The sequence below is a fragment of the Plecotus auritus genome (assembly GCF_963455305.1).
Source record: "Plecotus auritus genome assembly, chromosome: 4".
Classification (NCBI taxonomy): domain Eukaryota; kingdom Metazoa; phylum Chordata; class Mammalia; order Chiroptera; family Vespertilionidae; genus Plecotus; species Plecotus auritus.
In genome coordinates this window covers 66,100,089-66,121,779 of record NC_137775.1, presented here as the reverse complement: position 1 = coordinate 66,121,779, position 21,691 = coordinate 66,100,089, and the positions used below count along the sequence as shown (strand labels likewise).

Sequence of the window (21,691 nt, the reverse complement as noted above, 5' to 3'; positions counted from 1 at the left end):
GGAATATTTTCATTTCTATTTTAATAGCTAACCCACTCTTGGAAGCCTTTGGAAATGCAAAGACTGTTCGCAACAATAATAGCAGTCGATTTGGAAAATTTGTAGAAATACATTTCAATGAAAAGGTGAGAGTGAGTTTGGGGATGATATGTTTGGGGAGTGTTTTTGAAAAATACAAGGGTTTTAATAGAATTGGTACTGTACTTGAACTTGTGATAAATTTGTTTAAGTGTCTCTCTGTTACTTTAAATAGATGGGATAATATATATGTTCGCACTATGACCTCTATAAACACTTGAAGCTTACATTTAGTTATCTGTTTTTCCCCCTTTATTTGATAAACATTACAACCTTTTTGATAGACAAATGTTTATTAGAAAAGATAAATACTTTAACATTTATCTGTTATACTTTAAGACTTGACATGCAAAAATGTGTTTTCTCTCTGTTTTGTTTTTTAGAGTTCAGTTGTTGGAGGATTCGTTTCCCATTATCTTCTAGAGAAATCTAGGATCTGTGTTCAAGGCAAAGAGGAGAGGAATTACCATATCTTTTATAGGTTGTGTGCTGGTGCTTCTGAAGATATTAGGGAAAAACTTCATTTGAGCTCCCCAGATAATTTTCGGGTAAGTTGGATGAAAAAATTTCATGCAAGACTTGCATATTGAATTGTCTTTGACTATAAAATTTATTTTAGTGGATTTTGATAGTTTTGTGTAACTTAAATTTTGATAGCTTTATGTAACATGACATAATTTCTGTACTAAGTAGCTTTCTATTGAGACTTACTGCTGCCTTTATAATTTAACACCTTATGAGGGATTATATAATGGATAGGTAAAAGGATAGATGTTAATAACCTTATCAATGTGAGCTCAATAAGAAATTTGTACTAGTTCTGTAATGTTGGCTTTAAAGTTACCTTTTACTTTTTGTAAAAAAAAAAAATAAGCTTGACCACTGAATTAATATTACCTTCCTTAATTCAGTTCAACAACAAATATTTTTGCTTGCCCAGTGGGTGCCAGACATTGTGCCAGGGTTATAAAGATAAGTGAAATAAGTCCTGCTTCTGAGCAACCTAGGTCTGGACACACACACACACACACACACACACACACACACACACTGATTGATGGGTTGAAATGATAAATAGATATGCACAGGATGCTGGGGATTTTGGAAAAGCTTACTGGAACAACTGAATCCTGCAGGATTTTCAAGTGTTGACTAGAGAAGGAAAGATGGAAAGGTTATTCCTGGTAGATGCAAAAGATGAACAGAGAAAGGCAAGAAACAGTAAGGCAGGAAATGGTAGGAGGTGATGCTTGAGAGTTTGAACTTCTGTAGTTAATAAGGAGCTGTTTAAGGGCTTTAAGTAGAAAATTGGATGTCAGATCTATTCTTTCCTCTGGCTTTAATATGGAGATGGCTTTAAGGGAATAGAGGATGAGATGGATTGAAATAACAGCCAAGGATAAATTGTTTGGGAATCTATGGCTACAGGTTGAAATAAGAATTTTTCGGTGTATGAATTTGTTTTATGGATGGCAAGGTTACAGAGTAGTAGACTTACAAAATATTATGAGGTAATATTGATAGGACTTGGAGACTGATTATGGTAGGGAGAAGAAAGAGTCTGGGATAATTTCCCAAAATTTGATTAGGAAAACTGAGTGGTGGATATAAATACCATATTGGGGCCAGATGAAAGATTTAGCATATAGGATGAGTTCAATTTGGAACCTATGGATCATCTGAGCAGAGATGTTCAGAAGATCAGTGTCAGTGCTGGAGTGACAGGTTTGGGAGATGGTACTCTGGTGGAAGTTAGAACCATGACAGTGAATAGATGAGATTGTCTAAAGAGATTGTATAATGTAGAAAAGTGGAGGATGAGCAGATAAAGAGTTGCCCAAGAAAGGAAGCTCAAGTAGAGTTGTGAGGGAAGTACAGAGAAAATCACGAGTGCCAGGAATTGCAAGCCAATTGAGTTTCAGGAAGTGGTGACTAGGGATGGCTAGCATAATTTACAAATTTTCAGCTAGAAGATAGTGTCCCTGTACCTGGAGAGTATCATGCTAAGTGAAATAAGTCAGTCAGAAAAGTATAAATATCACATGATCTCACTCATATGTGGGATCTAAGTAACAAAATAAACTGATCCAGAGACATGGAAGCATGGAACAGAGTGCAGAATCTCAGAGGAAAGGTGGGGGAGGGTGGGTGGATGGGAGGTAACCAATCAAAGACCTTGTATGCATATATGCATAACCCATGGACACAGACAATAGGGTGGTGAAGGCCTGGGGCAGGGTGGGCTGGAGGAGGTCAAAGGGGGACATATGCAATACTTTCAACAATAAAGAATTCTTTAAAAAAAAAACAAGAAGAAAATAGTGTCCTTGTGAGAGAGATATGGGAGTCTTGGGATGGGGGTTAGAAATGTAGTATGTATAAAATTTTCCAGGTAATTTTGATAGTCCTCTTTGGACAGGAATCCTCCATTTGAAAATCATGCCATATATATGTATTTATTCTCTCTGTGTGTACGTGTGTGTATTTATCATAGCTTCTCTCTATTCAGTTAGTTTCCTTTAATGTGTACTTGGAAATTTTAAAATGTAATTGTTTCAAAGTGCTTTATAACTTCATCTATTTGTATACCTTTAAAATGTTCAGCCTTCTCTAGAACTCACCAAATTAATTGGAATTTGCAATTAGTTGACCACATTATCTTCATGAAAGTAGAAGAGGCATATCTATACAATGATTTTTAGAAAAGGAATATAAATTACTGTGAATCATATGAAATGTAAAAATCATGAAGTGGCTCTGTCTTCAATGAGTTAATGATAAAGTGATGTGACTACTCTTGTCCTAATCTAGCATTTCTGCTTGGAGGCTTAGAGCATAGTTTTTGTGTGTCCCAGAATGTACCGATTTTCCTGGCATAATGGTAGGCATCCTAAAAGGGCAGCTACTGAAATTCTTTACCAGGTCAGAGAGTTTCCTGCCTCTGTAGCGTGACTTGGAAGGCATGATTTCCTCTTTCACAAGCGAATCCTTTGGTGTTAGGAGACTAGAGGAACAGCATTGCCTTTCACCCAAATACATCTGCTCTCTTGGATATTCCTCTCATACATGCATACATGCACCTCTCTATTCCTCCCTCCAAATAATTATACCTTACAGTGGTTTGGAAGTGTGTTGATAATTTCATCAGGTTTTTCTGTAGTTTACAGCAATTATAGATAAGGTGGTAAAGATAAAGGAGAACCCTACAGTAGGGTGAACACTTCCATAAAATACACGTATTTTGTAAAATAAAGGTTTACATTCTTACATTATTCAAAATTTGCTAAAATTTTTGTATATGTTTTGTGGAAGCATATTTTATAGTCATGCAAAGATCCTTAAGCATATATAAAGCTTTGATTGAGTGTGGATAGATGTCAAGAATAGTTACAATTTTCTATTTACAGAAAACTTGGAAGACACAAGTACATTTCCTAGGTTGTAATATTAAGTTCATCTGTCCAATAGCCAAGTAATTGATAAAAACAATTAGGGTTGGGGGATAAACTCTTGCTACTAAAGAAAACATTTGTTTGGGCTCTGTATGTTTAAGCTACTATTATCTTACTAAATATTAGAGCTCTTTTTTGAAATAGTTCATTGAAAATACTTACCAGTATTATTCCCCCTCCTTTCTCTTATTTTCTCCCCAAAGTTTCTACAGTAGAAAGAAAAACTTACTACCAACATTTTCTGTTTTTTACCAGTTTTAATATTTCATTATAATGGAGGGGGAAAGATAGATGGATGCATTGATCATCTAAAACAGTGGTCGGCAAACTGCGGCTCGCGAGCCACATGTGGCTGGCAAGCCGTGGTTTGCTGCTCTGTTGACTACTGAGTTTGCCGACCACTGGATAGGGGCTTAATCACAAGGAACAACAACAGCCTGTAATTATTGGAATCGAGAGTCTAGGTCGGTGGTCAGCAAACTCATTAGTCAACAGAGCGGCAAACCGCGGTTCGTGAGCCATATGTGGCTTGCGAGCCGCAGTTTGCTGACCTCTGATCTAAAATATTAATTTATTTAAAAATTTACTATAATTTTCCCCCTTGCTATCTATATAATGTGGCATTTTAAATCTTGGAATACATGCTATGATGGATGGAATCATAGTGACCTGATTTAAGAGGCCCTGAGATGTTTTTTAAAAATTTGCCATCTTGTTCCTTGTGCACTTCCTTCCTGCCCCTACCCCCACTCCCTTAAAGGTGGGTAATAGATTCCCTTTGAGACCAATATAATATTATTTTCTTCCACCTACTTCCCTTGTTTTATGTTTTGAAAGCATATAGCCTTTAAAAGGCTTCTGGGCAACAAAGACAATCATTGAGATAAAAGATGAAACTGTTATTTGAATATGAAGGTTATTATTAGCAAGTATCGTAATTTATGTGTAGTCAGTGTTAACTGTCAGTAAATATGAAAGGCATGTTTTAAAGAACTGGTTCTAAAAATAAAAAATTAAGAAATTCAAAGATAATATTTCTTAATTATTTACTTGAAATATTTACCACACTGTGTGGGTCTTAAATTATTTGAGACTCTTTTACACATTTAGTAAGAAGGTGATTTTCATTATTATCTGTAGTAGATATGAAGTTATTTGACACTGTGAATATTTTAAATTGCTGCCCTTTAAAAAGCTTTATGGTATTGATTTTCATGTTAATCATAAAATGTAATGTACTGCGAGGAATTGTGATTTTCAACACCCCTGGTTTGATTAGTAGGAGTAAAATGCTTATATAGAAGTACTGATTTTCCTTGAGAGGTTAGGTTTAGAGATTCTTTATGGTTACCGCTACTTGATAAGTTGTGTTGTCTCCTGAACTGTTTTCCTGAGGATCATATTTGTTAATTGTATTTTACATTTCTTTGTTATAGTATTTAAACCGAGGCTGCACTAGATACTTTGCTAACAAGGAAACTGACAAACAAATTTTGCAGAACCGAAAAAGTCCTGAGGTATAGTAGACTATTCGTTTTTAATTAAAATCTTTAATACCCAAAAAACTGTGCTAAAAGATATATTTTTTATTTTGGAGCCCACATAAGATTTCTTACTTTTAGGCTTGTACTTTTGAAAAGCAAATACTCATTCAATCCTCTCCAGAGTGTATGTAGTACTTGATCCTGTGCTGGTATCTACAGAGCTTCAGGTTCTGGCTCCTACACTGCTCTCCTCTTGTTCTTTTTGCGGCAAGAGGGTGTTGAATTGCCTAAGAATTACCCTTTGCTAATATTTTTGAAACTTGCTCTCATATTACCCACTTGAGATTAAGTATAAAATATGTCTTTTATAATTGCCTACTTCAAGGCAGAAATAAGCTTTGTGGTAGACATTATTGTGAATTAATGCTTATATATTATTGTATTTCTCTTTAAACCATATTTCTGTAATATATTATAAAAATTTTTGTATATAGGCTTTAATTATTACATTTCTAAAAGTAATTATTTATAATTATACCATTAGGTATTATTTAAAGAACATTAAATTCTTAATCTAAAAATTTACTATAACACTTATAAATTTTAATATGCATTGTGTAAGTAATAAGTGGTATTAATCTGTATCTACTCAAGGAGTATAAATTGTAAAATACAAAGTCAGGAGTAATTATAGGGACTAGTCATATTGTCTTTATTAATTTTATTACGATATTTATATTGAGTACTTAATTGAACATGTTTTTATTGTGCTCAGTTTTTAATGCTTCTGCATTTGAGAGTCAGATGCTTTTGACACCTTTCAAAATGAGTGAGATGAATTATGTCTTTATTATATTCATGGAAAAGAACAGAAAGCAATGAAAATTCTCAGTATTTTGAATTCTAAGCAGTTAATTTTTAAATTGACATTTTAGCTATCATTTTAGACCCAGATATCTGAACTATAAATTATAAATTTTAGTTTGTTACATCCATGGTTGGAACTTTAAGAAGTAACATTAATGTTTATTATGATATTAGAGGTCTGGTGCACGAAATTCGTTCACGGGGGGGGGGGGGGTGTCCCTCAGCCTGGCCTGCACCCTCTCCAATCCGGGACCCTTTGGGGAATGTCCGACTGCCAGTTTAGGCCCGATAAACCGGCAGTCGGATATCCCTCTCGCAATTCGGGACCGCTGGCTCCTAACTGCTTACCTGCCTGATAGCCCTTAACCACTCTGCCTGCCTGCCTGATTGCCCCTAACTGCTCCTCTGCCAGCCTGGTCACCCCTAACTGCCCTCCCCTGCCTGCCTGGTTGCCCCTAACTGCCCTCCCTTGTCGGCCTGGGCGCCTCTAACTGCCCTCCCCTGCTGGCCTGGTTGCCCCTAACTGCCCTCCCCTGCTGGCCTGGTTGCCCCTAACTGCTCTCCCCTGCCTGCCTGATCCTCCTAACTGCTCTCCCCTGCTGGCCTGATTGCCCCTGACCGCCTTTGCTTCGGCCCCGCCACCATGGCTTTGTCCAGAAGGACATCTGGAAGGTCATCCGGAAGATGTCCGGTCTAATTAGCATATTACCCTTTTATTAGTATAGATCTTACTTTGTCATGATAACCTATATTTTCATAAGGCATCATCAAAATATAGAAATTATATTCTTTCCACTAAGATAATGGAGACATTGCCTTTGGCATGGAATAATTTGAGTAGAGAGGAAAGAAAATTGGATTTTACTCTTTAAAGAGTAACATGGTACTCTCCTATGAAGAAAATGTACTCTTTCTGATTTTAATGTCAGGAAACTTTGTTAGGAATCTTATTTATATTATTAAGTTTATAGAGATATATAAGTGAACAATGAATTAATATGTTTAAATTACTTTTTATGTCTTCTTTATCAGGAGGATGAGGTGATCATTTTGACTAATTAGAATACTTTGCCTAGTTCCATTTGAGTGTCTTTAAGCTGTGTGTAATTTTTAGGAGAATGCAGTATTTTTAGTCTTCCATAATTGCAATGTATTCATTAACATTTGATTAAGAACAGTTCTTAAATGATGTAACCATTCAATTGCAAGACTAAAAATTCTGCGTGATGTATGTTTTCTGTTAACTTTGGCTGCCTGCGATGGTTTCCTTTACTGCTTTAAAAAATAAAATAAAATTTCTTTATCTAGACATTTTCCAGAAATTTTACACAAACATAATTAAACATTTTAAAGAATTTTGTGGAAGGCAATCAACTTTAGCTGAGAAGCAGGTGGGCAATCAGAGGAGAAGAAACATCTCCTAGAGGCGTCTTTAATGGCCAATTAATTCTCATGCTGTTACCTAATGTTTAATTTTACTTATTCATTCTCAAGTTCTGGAAAATTTCTAGTCCAACCTTTCTATGTCCAGTAACTTTTATTTTTCTCCTTTTAGTTTTTGCAGACCTGATTTTTCCTTCTGTTTTCTGAGTTTGTTATAAGTTCTAACAAATGGATATTTTAGATGCATGTTTTTGTGTTTTTTTTTTAGGAGAGAAATAAAATTTTCTCTTCATTTTTTCTAAAATGTTTTCAGTCATTGCTTAAATTCTTAGAGTAAGCATAATGCTTACTAATACATTTTACCTCATTTATATTTATACAGAAAAGTTTAAAAAGTAATTCTCAGGCCATGAAAACTTATTAGCCTGTCCACTATTTACTACTGTTGAATATTAGTGCAGTTGATGGCAGTTAACCTAAAGGGTTATAATACTAAGTGTCAGATTAAAACTTTTTTTACAATTTTTTTGCCTCAGTTCATTTTGACCTGTGGTTCATGTTGATTCATTTCAACCACTAATCTTCCATTCTTTTTTACTCAATTTTTATTTTTATTTAACACCCTAGCATTATACGCTTTAGAATTAATATGGTAATTAAATTGGAAAACATCTTATTCAGTTTTTTAATATTTTTTTTATTGATTTCAGAGAGGAAGGGAGAGGAAGAGAGAGATAGAAACATCAATGATGCGAGATAATCATTGATGGACTACCTCCTGCATTGCCCCCTACTGGGGATCAAGCGCACAACCTGGGCATGTGCCCTTGACTGGAATCGAACCTGGGACCCTTCAGTCCACAGGCAGACGCTCTATCCACTGAGCCAAACCAGCTAGGGTTCTTATTCCATTTTTGACTGAAATTTTTATTCATATGCAGTTGAAAGAATTATACAGAGAGATTCTGTATACACTTTGCCTAGCCATTCAATTTTTGAATGTTAGAATATTGAAGTTTTTCCGTCAGCACATTTTATTTTTGCATGTTATATAGTGCACCAGTAGACTTTGTGTAGTGTTTTTTTAGTATGCTTTAAATAATGTAGAATGCAGCTAATTGATGTCTTCCTATTTTATAGTATCTTAAAGCAGGTTCCTTGAAAGATCCTTTGTTAGATGACCATGGAGATTTCATTAGAATGTGCACAGCCATGAAAAAGATTGGTTTGGATGATGAAGAAAAGCTTGATTTGTTCCGGGTAGTAGCTGGTGTCCTGCACCTTGGAAATATTGATTTTGAGGAAGCCGGAAGCACTTCAGGTATCTTTGTGGTTTTTTTGTTTCCTTTTTTTTTTAAGGAGTAAAACTAGAGGTTCTGTCATTTCTTTGTCAGATGTAAATTGAAACCGTGTGCAGGTTTGTTAATACCCTGAAATTTCTAGAATTTACTGTTGTATGGTGAGTCATGCAAATGAAGGATGCTGCATTGTCAGTCACTATTCTGATGAGGAATACACTCACTTTATGAAGGACAAGTAACTGCCAGGGTCATATTTAGTGACATTTTTCAACTGATATTATACTTTTCTAATAAATGAACAGAATAATTCTCTACCATCTGTTAAGGTATTTTGACATTTTTTTTAGGCTCATTGATTTAAATTTGGCTCAGTTAATTGGGGCAATTGAATACATAAAAGCCCATATACTTTATTACTGGGAAATTAAAATAGGTTGAACTTTGCAAATTGAAAAGAGCATTTAAGTGCATGCATGATAATAACTTTTCAACTCTCTTGGTATATAGCCTTACATAAAGAGTAAGAATTTTTATACACTCTTAAATTTGTTCTGTGAATACAGGGGTTGGGAAACTATGGCCCATGGCTGAGTCTGACCAGCTGCTTGTTTCAGTAATTCAGAGTTGTTAGAACACAGCCACACCCATTTCACTTATGCCTTGTTTGTTCCAGCTTTTGTGCTGTAGTGGCAGAGTTGAGTAGTTGTGGTAGACTGTTGGCAGCAAAGCCTAAAATCTGACATTAGAAAAAAAGGCAGTTAGCTCCTCCATAAACACATTATTTAAAAATCTTATACTGAGTTAAAAATATTGAAAGCACCATTTCATAGAGGAGTCAATACCATGGGCTTTGGTGTCAGATCCCAGAAGCTCTCTGAGCCTTGGTTTTTTTCATTTGTAAAATAATGAAATAATTCATGAGAAGTGCTCTTAAAGTGTAGTATCTAGCAATAGTATGCATATAGGGAAGAGGTACAAGGGTGAGGAAAAAGAACATTTAAAAGTGTGCCTTCTGTGTGCAAGACTCTATATAGACAGTATTTCATCATAAACATCATAATCATAACCTAAACTTGATAAAAATAATGAGGTGGGGGATATGATCTCCATTTTACACAGGTGTGTAAAATGGTTGTTAATGAAATTGTTGATATGAGAGCCAAGTGCTACCCATGTTTAAATAACTCAGTTAATTTTCCCTCTATGCCCCAAGTCACTGACCTTCCTAAACGTGGTGATCTGTGAATGAGCAGATTCAAATAGACAGCCTTATTGACTTGTAGATTTAATGTCCTGTGATGCTGTGAAGTCAGTAACATCAGATGTAGCATAGTGTTTAATAGTGCACTTGAAGCAGACTGTTCACCCTGTGTTAACTACCCATGTGACCTTGGGCCCGGAACTTCTCCGTGTCTCGGTTCAGTCCCTACCTCATGTTAAAGAGAGGAATAAATGAGTTAAATATTTGTGAAATGATGTGAATACTTCTGTCTGGCACATAGTAATCACACTATAAGTATTTTTAATGAATAAGGAAAATAAAAATACAGATTACTTCCAGTTTAAAATGAGAAGAAGAAATAAGCAAAACCAGGTATGTTCTTAGTGTGAATTAAATTTTTTATTCGTTTTTTTGAGGGATTTTTAACATTTATTTTGAAAGCGTAATTTACGTTAAAACACATTTCATTTCCTCTATGTCATTGTTATACCAAGGGAGCCTGTGGGAGCTCTAAGTAACACAAAAACAATTTAGAATATTTAATGCACACTTTGGAATTGTTTTAGGAGTGATAAGTAACATTTTCTTACCTCATGTTATCATCCTGAGGTAGAACATGCAAATGTATATAGACAATCATAAATGGGGCATGATCTAGTTAGTTGAAAAGCACTTAAATGGTCAAAAGGCACATAACACATTTACATTATCTTTTGTTCTTCTTTTCAAATTTTTTTTCAGTTGAAGGGAAAATGAACAGAAAGCCAAGAAGATTGGAATGAGGCAATAAATTAATACAATTAATAAAAGGGGTTATTTTTATTTTAATAGCTAAGATTTGAGTATATTACTCTTCATCCTTCCTATGACCCTTCCTATAGACCTAAATGGTTTCTGTCTAATTAGAATTGATTTTTTTCCCACTAGAGAGCTCAATTTTGGCATTTTCACAATCTGAGAAAGCTGTGAATATTTTTGCAGTTATTTTATTTATTTATTTTTAAAATTTCTTTATTGATTAAGGTATTACATATGTGTCCTTATTCCCCCATTGCTCCCCACCTCCCATTTATGCCCCCACCCCCCTGTTGTCTGTGTCTATTGATTAGGCTTACATGCATGCATAAAAGTCCTTTGGTTGATCTTTCCCCCTTACCCCCACCCTCCCCTACCTTCCCTGAGGTTTGACCTTCTGATTGATGTTTCTCTGTCTCTGGATCTATTTTTGTTCATCAGCTTATGTTGTTCATTATATTCCACAAAGGAGTGAGATCATGTGATATTTATCTTTCTCTGCCTGGCTTATTTCACTTAGCATAATGCTCTCCAGTTCCATCCATGTTGTTGCAAATGGTAAGAACTCCTCCTTTTTTACAGCAGCATAGTATTCCATTGTGTAGATGTACCACAGTTTTTTAATCCACTCATGTGCTGATGGGCACTTAGGCTGTTTCCAAATCTTAGCTATGGTGAATTGTGCTGCTATGAACATAGGGGTGCATATATCCTTTCTGATTGGTGTTTCTAGTTTCTTGGGATATATTCCTAGGAGTGTGATTACTGGGTCAAATGGGAGTTCCATTTTTAGTTTTTTGAGGAAACTCCATACTGTTCTCCACAGTGGCTGCACCAGTCTGCATTCCCACGAGCAGTGCACGAGGGTTCCTTTTTCTCCACATCCTCGCCAGCACTTGTCGTTTTTTGATTTGTTGATAATAGCCATTCTGAGAGGTGTGACATGGTACCGCATTGTTGTTTTGATTTGCATCTCTCTGATGATTAGTGACTTTGAGCAGGTTTTCATATGTCTCTTGGCCTTCCTTCTGTCTTCTTTCGAGAAGTGTCTATTTAGATCAGTTTTGCAGTTATTATATTAGAAAATTTATTCTCCAGTAGATTTTTAGAAGACACTGTTACTGAAAAGCTTTTTCATGATGGAAATGCAAAACAACAACAACAAAAACTTATTGGGACTTTCTATGCTTTTTAAATTCCACATAGCAAAATTATATGTTATTATAACAATTTTTTTAAATGTTCAAAGAAGTTCCTCTTTGGAAGGGGAGTAACATGAAAACCTTACATTATTTTACAGTATTTTACTTTTTTAAAACTTTAAAAATAATTATTTTCTTACATTAGCTTTACATAATTCCTGGAAATATGTAAGAATCTTTGCAAAATAGTAAAAGAGAAGTTTTTAAAGAAATTAATGAATTATTGATAGTCACTTTTTTCAGTTACATAATTTTAGATAATGCATATGTGTGTAGAAACTAAAAATGAGTAGTAAGGTTATTTTAATAGAGTTAGAAGTTTAATAACATTTAAGTATTCTCTCCCCTCTTTTTTTAGCAGCTTTATTGAAATATAATTCATACCATACAATTTACCCATGCAAAGTGTACAATTCAATGGTTTTTACTATACTCAGTGTTGTACAACCATAACCACAATCAGTTTTAGAGCACTGTAAGCACAAAAAAGAAATTCCATACCATTTAGCAGTGCCCCCCCCACCACATTCCCTCACAAATTCCTCAGCCTTAGGCAACCATTATTCTAATTTCTGTCTCTCTAAATTTGTCTATTACCACATTTCATATTTATTGAATCATCGTATTTACTATGGTCTTTTGTGACTTTATTTTTGTGTCTATATTTCTTTTTACTGCTGAGTAATATCCCATTGTATGGATATGCCACATTTTGTTTATCCATTCATCATTTGATGAACATTTGGGTTTCCAACTTTGGCTATTATGAATAATGCTGCTATAAATATCTGTGTACAGATTTTTGCATGGACGTGTTTTTATTTCTCTTGGGTATATGCTGGGACTGGAATTGTTGAGTCATAGGGTAACTCTATGATTAACTTTTTGAGGAACTGTCAGACTATTTTTCAAAGTAGTGTACCATTTTACATTCTCATCAATAGTGTATGGAAGGTTCCTGTTTCTTCACATCCTCACCAACATCGTCTTTGTCTGTCAGAGTGTAGCCTTCATAGTGAGTGTGAAGTGTTTATCTCATTGTGGCTTTTGTTTGCATTTTCCTGATGGCTCAAGATGTTGAACAACTTTTCATGTCTTTATAGGCCATTTTTATACCTTTTCTTTGAGAAATGTCAATTCACATATTTTGTCCATTTATTAATTGGGTTGTCCTTTTTTAATAAAAGATATATTTTATTGATTTTTTACAGAGAGGAAGGGAGGAGGAGAGAGAGAGGGATAGAGAGAAACATCGATGAGAGAGAAACATCAATCAGCTGCCTCCTGCACACTCCCTATGGGGGATGTGCCCACACCCAAGGTACATGCCCTTGACCGGAATCGAACATGGGACCCTTCAGTTCACAGGCCGATGATGCTCTATCCACTGAGCCAAACCGGTTAGGGCTAGGTTGTCCTTTTATTATCAAGTTGTACCTGTTTTAGTAAATACATTCTAGATATAAATTTCTTATCAGATATATAATTTGCAAATGTTTTCTCTTATTCTGTGGGTTAGCTTTTCAATTCTTGGATAGTGTTTTTTGAAATACAAACATTATTTTTTAGATGAAGTTCAATTTATCTTTTTTTTTCTTTTGTTGCTTGTGCTTTTGTTGTCATATCTGAAACACCATTACCTACTACAGTGTCATGAAGATTTTTATTGTGTATTCTTCTAAGAGTTTAATAGTTTTAGGTTATATTTAGGTCTTTGACTCATTTTGAGTTATTTTTGTGTATGGTGTGAAGTAGGTATCCATCTTCATTCTTTTGTATATGAATATCCAGTTTTTCTAGGGCCATTTGTTGAAAAAAATATTTCCCCAATGAATTGTCTTGACCACCCCTACTCATATAAGCTCTCATGGTCTGTTGTTCCTGAGACCTGTCTATTTAATAGTTTACTAACATGTTATGATAAAATTCTCATATTCGTTTTCAAATAAGTCTTGAAATAATAACTTTAGAAACATATTAAACCTTAAAAAATTGGTAAAATATTTATTAATAAATATTAATATTAAAGATAATAGTTAACCTTTATATAGTGATTTCTGTGTACTAGGCACTATTCTAACTCCATATGCAACTTTACTAGTATTAATCTCTTTATATAAAACTTTATTAGGTAAGTACAATTATTATCCTTATTATATGGATGAGAAATCCAAGCACAGAGAATAAGAAACTTGTTCAGGGTCACACAGCTGATAAGTTTTAGGGCCATATCAACCCAGAGTCTAAAGCACTATAGTATACTGTCTTCCTATGTAATACTTTTTAAAACAGCCTCCATAAATAGAAGTCTGTAGATGTAGTGTATAGGTTATAGCAGTTGTCTCTTCATTCTTTTCCTCTGTCCCCAAGCAATATGAGCTCATAGATGCACATACATACACACACTGACTTACTAAAGTGCTTTACAACATTTGCCACTAAAATTACTCCTTGAAGTTTTCTAGAGTCATATGAATTTTAATGATAAGGTACTGTATTTCTCCAGAGATTTAATATATTAACAAGGATTGTAATTCATCATTAGTATTTTAGTAAATGAGCCTTGTCTATTCCATAGTTTTATATAAGTGAAGTATACTTCTAAGAAATGGATCTTGAATATCTGGTTTACGTAATGTTTATTAATTTTAAATTAAAATATATTTTTATTAGGAGGTTGTAATCTGAAGAATAAATCGACTCAGTCTTTGGAATATTGTGCTGAATTACTGGGTTTGGATCAAGATGATCTTCGAGTAAGTTTAACTACAAGAGTCATGCTAACAACAGCAGGGGGCACCAAAGGAACAGTTATAAAGTAAGTTTCTTAACTCATCGCTCTGTAAAAATCTTGCGGTGGGGTTTGTCAAGGAAATAAGTTTTTTGAGAACACTGGGGTTTAAAGTTCATCTTTATTTATGATTCACTCTTTTCATTATAATGTTCTAAAACATATACTTAATAGATCAAAATTCTGTGCATTTCACCACAGTAATCCATCATAAAAATTAACCCTGACTTTCATAGCTCTTAAAGGTGTTCCTTACAGATATATGGCATGGCACAGTTTGGGAATTTATAAGGTAGGAGAGAGGTTTACTTTTGTACAACTATGAAAATACAGGGTTGGGCTATAGCAGGTTTGCAGTTGTGAGTACACAAAACAGAGCTTATTCTTGCATTATTAGTTACTAATTGTTTTTTTTTTTTTTCGTACAAACAACTATTAAGCTACTCTGGCCCCACCCTATATGAGCTAATTATGTTAATAAATTTGTTTTAGGTGACAGGTCATTAAAATTTTTTTTCAAAACTATATATTTTGAGATAATTTACTCTTTTTAAGTGTGAAATGTAATGATTTTTAGTATATTTTCAAGGTTGTGCAATCATCACTATTATTTAGTTTCATAAGGCAGCTGATAATTTTATTTTAAAAGTGTTTTTCCTTGCAAATGGCATATCTTAAAATTTCTGTTAAGTAGAACTTGCTTTAGTAAAACACTTGGCAAATGGAATTCCCCCTTACATTTAGGATTTTTCATTTAGAGGAAATTACAAATGATAGGAAAATAAGAGACTAGTCATGACTTTTAAAATCAGTAACCTATAACTTCTAGTTTATATTTGGGGCTATGTACGCTTTTGGCTCCATGTCCTATGTTTTAAGTATTTTTGTTTTCAATACTATAAAATAAAATGAATATTCAGTAATTATTTTGAAGCACTGTAAGATCTTAATTTGTGGGATAATAATCAGATCTTCTATTCCTTCATAAGGCAGGCAGTTCTAGTGACATATTTCAGAAAAATTTTCAACAATTAAAATCAAAAGGACTAAAAAATCTTTCAGCCACTCAAAAAATTACACTTTTGGAAATACTAGTAAGGTGTGCTTATTTATTTAGCATTTTTCATTGCTAACCTAATTCCAAATTATTCTTGCTCTAAAGAAAACCTCAGCAAGGCGGATGTATAGTAGTGCCTTAGAGTTGTGTGGTTCCTTAGAGATATTTCTGAGGCCCAAGGGAAGGCTGGTAAAAGCACTTGTAGGTGGTTCTCAGGTGTCATTTCCTTCATTTCTCCTTTTTTTTCCGGAGCAGTTCTTTTTATAAGTTTTATATGGAATGTTCACATAATATTCACTTTACAAAAGGGTTTCACTGTAGGAAACATATGTTGGAGAGACACTGTTTAGGGGATTCAGTTGTCACTCATACCTGAATGAGTCTTAAGGTTACTTCCAAATTTGACATTTTTTTTCGGGTGCTCCGTGGTCTCTACACTTGCTTTTATGACAGCATTTAGCGTGGCATTTGGAAATTCTCTCTTATGGCCAGCTCTCTTTCATCAGACTATCATTTTCTTGAGAACAAGGCTATGTGTCTGTATCTGCAATATCTAATGCTGTTATACCATGTAGTTACTTACATTAAATTGTAGAGTTGGACATTTCAGATTTTTTGTCCTGGCTGATTTGGCTCAGTGGATAGACATTGGCCTGTGGACTGAAGGGTCCCAGGTTCGATTCTGGTCAAGGGCACCTGCCTGGGTTGTGGGCTCAATCCCCAGTGTGGGGTGTGCAGTAGGCAGCTGATCAATGATTCTCTCCCATCGTTGATGTTTCTCTCTCTCTCTCCCTTCCTCTCTGAAATAAATAAATGCAAACAGTTTTTCCTAAGCAATGTTAAACAGGTTACTGAACTTTTAACCTTATCCCAAATTAAACACAATTTATTTTGAATTTAAGGAAAGTAAAAAATGATTCCTCTGAATAATTTTTTTAAAACATTTTATTGATTTTTTTACAGAGAGGAAGGGAGAGGGATAGAGAGTTAGAAACATCCATCAGCTGCTCCTGCACACCTCCTACTGGGAATGTGCCTGCAACCAAGGTACATGCCCTTAACCGGAATCGAACCTGGGACTTTTCAGTCTGCAGGCTGACACTCTATCCACTGAGCCAAACCGGTTAGGGCCTGAATAATTTTTATATGTTCAGCATGTACAGTGAAGTATAAATTAAGGTTAAAAAGAATTTTGAGCCTGAAGTTCCTTTACTCAATAACAGATTTTTTATAAACTCCAATTGTAGATAATTCCTTTAGTTCTTCTCTGTACTTAGCCCCGTTTGTCTGTGTATATCCACAAATGACCTTTTATAACTGTTTTTTTCTTTTAAATATCTTTCAATTGATTTTTTTATTGATTTCAGAGAGGAAGGGAGAGGGAGAGAGAGATAGAAACATCAGTGATAACAGAGAATCATTGATTGGCTGCCTCTTGCACTCTCTGTACTGGGGATCGAGCCCGCAACCCGGGCATGTGCCCTTGACCGGAACTGAACTCAGGACCCTTCAGTTCGCTGGCTGATGCTTTATCCACTAAGACAAACTGGCTAGGGCTTTTGTAACTATTTATTTTGTTCTTCAAAACTAATATGTTTAGATATACTTTGATCTTTGGTTATCTGGCATTATTTTCACAATTCAGTACTACGAAGAATTCTCACTGATACAGTGTTCTTTTATAGGGTACCCCTGAAAGTGGAGCAAGCAAACAACGCCCGTGATGCCTTGGCAAAGACTGTCTATAGCCATCTTTTTGATCATGTGGTAAACAGAGTAAATCAATGTTTCCCTTTTGAAACATCATCCTACTTTATTGGAGTCCTAGATATTGCTGGTTTTGGTAAGCATAGTTTCATTTATGTGTTTGTAGTTAACTGTTTGATTTTTTTCATTCATTTTTTTCACACATATTTAAAGTTTAAAAAGTGACTTTTTCCCTTATAGTACCTTTTGCTTGACGAGTTTTCAGTTGTATGTCCTCACCTACATTTCATTTCATAATATTTAAATAAGGAAGCTGATGCTTAAAAAAAATAAAAGGGAAAGACTCATGGGTTTTGGTAAAATTTTGCTAAAATTAAAACATGTTGATTGAAACTATTATACAGTAAGTCCTCATTTAAGGTCGTCAATAGGTTTTTGGAAACTGACTTGAAGCTACAAGATGTATAACAAAACCAGTTTTACCATAGGCTGATTGATATAAATAAGAGTTAAGTTCCTAAGCATATTTCTGGTAACAAAAACATTACCAAACTTCTAAATAAAGATCCCAAACACTTCTAATGGTAAACATGGAAATAAATGTGAGCTATGCATATGTTTAAGAAAAATGAATAAAAACAAGTAAGAGGATTATTTTCCAAACCACTTAGTCCAGTTCAGGGACACGAGTGGCCAGAGTCTATCTTGGCAGCTCAGGGTACAAGGTGGAAACACTCCCTGGACAGGACACCCTTGCATCACTGGGCGCACTCATAACCCTCCTGCCTCTGCTCACTCAGACTGAGAAAATTTAGACAGGCCAGGTACCCTCAGGTGCCCAGCTTTGGGATGTAGGAGGAAACCAAAGTACCCAGAAAAACCCACACGGACATGGGTTAAATGGGCAGACTCCATACAGATATTAGCCCAGGCTTGAAATTAATTTTTTTCATCAGAGTTATAACAAAATAACGTTATTCGAGGACCTGCTATAGTTAGGAGATAGATAGCTCTGTATTCTTACATGAATGCAACTGAGTGAAGGTAAAGTCTTGAATGCTACTATTAAGAGAATTAAGTCATTAAAACTGTTGACGGCAGTGTAGATCTGGGTACAGGCTGACCTAGCATATAGACTGAACTTATTACTATGTGTAAAAATTCATCATTAGTGTTAATTGTCAACAGATAGCTACTTCCAATTAGTTGCCACTAAATGAATACTATATCAAGATAAATATTTGAGAACAATCGCAGAGCTGTGCATCCAACAATGGAATGAGTCACCAATGTCTAAATGCTACTTTGTCCTGAATGACTGTGTTGTAAAAATCTCAGAGTAAATATGACTGTTTTTATATGGCTTTATCAGGGTGGGCGTTCCTTCTGACTGAGTGTGAGTGCTGTTTTCTCCTTCGAGTTTGCTTACCTTTGCCAAGGGAAGGTCTGAATGTTTACATTTTGAGAAGGGCAGGATTTTGTTATAATGTGATACTTATTTAAAAATGTATAATAAGTCATTACCTTTTGTTCAAGGGTAGAGAAATACTTATCACTGACTTAAGATTTCACAGTCTTCAGACATTTGTTTTCCGGTCTCTTACCAGTTTTAGTGTAGCACAGACAATATACAGAATCATAGCATTTTAGAGCTGTAGGGATCTTAGAGATAATGTAATATAATCCCTTAATTTTAAAAATGAGTTAGTATCCATAACTTTTTTATAACTGTAGTTTTACAGATTACACAGAAAAAAAAATCTGAAACACTTGCATTTTAAGTCATTTTCTTTAATTTAGATTACTTTAACACCTATTCTTAAATTATGTTAAAAGTTATGTTTTATATCTTTTGCTATGACATCTCATCTGACAAACATAATTTTCTTAAGCAGGGTATTTTTAATACTTAATTTTAAGGACTAATAAAATTTAAGTCTTGAAACAAGAGCATTTGCAGAGTATAGAAATGTTTTATGTATTTTTTAACCTAATCTTAAATTAAGCATTGATAAAATTAAATTTTATCTTAAGATAAATTTATTAATATGAGGTTGATCTGATGATGACTCTTGATTCTGGTTTTGTGTTTTCAGAGTACTTTGAACATAACAGTTATGAACAATTTTGCATCAACTATTGTAATGAAAAACTTCAACAGTTTTTCAACGAAAGGATTCTGAAGGAGGTAACTACCATTACAGTCTAAATTTACCAACTGCAATAAGCTGGCTTAAGATTCAAGGAATAGAGACATGCTGAAGTTATCCTGCTTGATGGGGTATAATGTAAGGTGGCAGGGAATCAGGGCTGCCCAGCATAGGCCCCAGTGGCTTAGCGTTGCTCAGGCACATCAGAAGTGTTGTTGGTAAGTTGAAGCTTAGGGACCCAATAAAAACCTCATAGGCACCTCTTCATAAGTGGACATCTATTGCTTCTTACTAGTGACTTTTATTAGACTTAAAATTCTGCTTGTTTCTTTTTCTGTTTCTGTTGCCTTTACTGCTGCCACTGCCAACCAATTTTATACTCTTGTCCCTGGCCATGGCATCTCCCACCCTTCCTCTGTGTCACCTGCTTCTGCCCTTTCTGCTACCATCCCGCCCTCTCTCTGTGTGGCAGGAAAGCCGCCAAGTCAGGAGAGTCAATGGGGCCATTGGTCTGGAGTGCCCCAGCGCAGTGCTTTCCTTGCCATGCTACCTTGTGTACTGCTAGTCACCTGTGAACAGTGTGCCTTTGGCCTGACATCATCTCTGGTCCCGTAAGGAACTTCCTTGTAGTAACCCGCTGTGGGCATAGCTGACACAATCTCGAGTGTAGGAACGTTACTTTATAATGGTGTAGAGTACAGAGCGAGTAAAGGGATCTTTGGGTCAGTTGATTTGTGATAAGATGCATCATTTCCTCCCTTGTATTTGAATTCTCCATTATTTTCCTACTAATACCCTGGACTTGCCCTCCTTTGAGCTATTTGAGGTATGTTTTACTGAATAGAGGTAGTGGAGTTAGAGACAACTCAGAAGTAATCAAGGCCAGCTCCTTCTTTTACAGATGAAGAAGTGAATTCCCAGAGCAGTGACCTCTGCAGGTTGAGCCTGCCTTCCCAGCTGCTGCCCCCAGCACCGTGTTCTCTCATATTATCACTGCTGGTTTCTAAGTTATGTTCTCCGCTGGAAGTGTGAAATATTTTATTTTCTACTCCATTTCACTCTTTTCCACATTTTCATTATGTTTTTGTCTTTATGGGTTTCCCAGCACATCCCAGCTTTTATACCTTTACTTGTATACCATAGTTAAACCTATTCGGACATAAATAAACAAATAAAACAAGTACTTACCAGTTAAGATAGTTTCTCTGAACATGTTTTATGTTCTTCCGTTACTATGCAAAGTCTTATCTGTATGCTTCTCACTCAACATATCCTAATTATTCCTTTCCTACTTCTTCATTTACTGTTATGTATGGGTGCTTACATACTACAGTGGCATACTGAGTGAGTGGTTGTGACAGAGACAATTTGGCTCTCAACTGAATATATTTACTATCTGTCCCTTTACAGAAAAAAATGTGCTGGCCCCTGGTTTATTCTACTGACAGATTGACTTTAAAATGGCTAAAAATGTAACAAAGCTGTGGTCTTTCCTTGGCTTTGAATACTCATACACAGAGCTCTGTATTTGTGTATAGCTGCTCTCCATATTTCCAGAACAGTGTGCTTATCTGCAGGAGGGAACATTTGCACATATGTAAATCCTATGTTTTCCTGGCAATTTAAGATTTTTTGTTGTTGTTAATCCTCACCTGAGGATATTTTTCCATTGTTGTTTTTTTTGTTTGTTTTTTTGTGGTTTTTTTTTTAGAGAGAGTGGACGGGAGGGGGGAGAGAGAGAGAAACATTGATGAGAGAGAAACACATCAATTAGTTGCCACCCACATGTACTCATGCATACCCTTGCCTGGGAATCATATCCATGACACTTTGGTGCAAGAGCGGAGAGAGAATGATGCTCTACCCACTTGGAAATACCAGCCAGGGTGAATTTTTTATTTCACTTTGCTTTAGGGGCAAGGATTTTGCTTCCCTGATGTTTTATATACTCCCCAGCCCCTGAAGTAGTTGTGTGAACCTTTGTACTCTGACTAATCAAATAAATATGATCATAAATGGCACAAAACAATGAATCCAGTTTATATCACATGGTATTTCCATATCCATGATTATGATTATTTCATTTTAGGAACAAGAACTCTATCAAAAAGAAGGTTTGGGTGTTAATGAAGTGCATTATGTGGATAATCAGGACTGTATAGGTATGTATTTTTTTCACTCCACTTTTGGGAAATCTGGGAA

The 21,691-nt window shown here is 35.2% G+C and overlaps 1 protein-coding gene across 7 annotated transcripts in view; it reads left to right on the top strand.

Annotated features, from left to right (window-relative positions):
- Nucleotides 1–21,691, top strand: part of MYO6 (myosin VI) — a 158,580-nt gene that overhangs the window by 89,755 nt on the left and 47,134 nt on the right. For all 7 annotated transcript variants that reach the window (XR_013960339.1, XM_080663672.1, XM_080663671.1 and 4 more), the window contains exons 8-15: nucleotides 28–125; nucleotides 462–626; nucleotides 4,967–5,047; nucleotides 8,405–8,585; nucleotides 14,458–14,602; nucleotides 17,318–17,475; nucleotides 19,436–19,527; nucleotides 21,579–21,651. Coding sequence is in view for 6 of the 7 variants with exons in the window: in XM_080663672.1 (XP_080519798.1) it covers nucleotides 28–125; nucleotides 462–626; nucleotides 4,967–5,047; nucleotides 8,405–8,585; nucleotides 14,458–14,602; nucleotides 17,318–17,475; nucleotides 19,436–19,527; nucleotides 21,579–21,651 (993 nt within the window). In the remaining variant the exon portion in view is untranslated. The remainder of the gene's footprint in view (nucleotides 1–27; nucleotides 126–461; nucleotides 627–4,966; nucleotides 5,048–8,404; nucleotides 8,586–14,457; nucleotides 14,603–17,317; nucleotides 17,476–19,435; nucleotides 19,528–21,578; nucleotides 21,652–21,691) is intronic.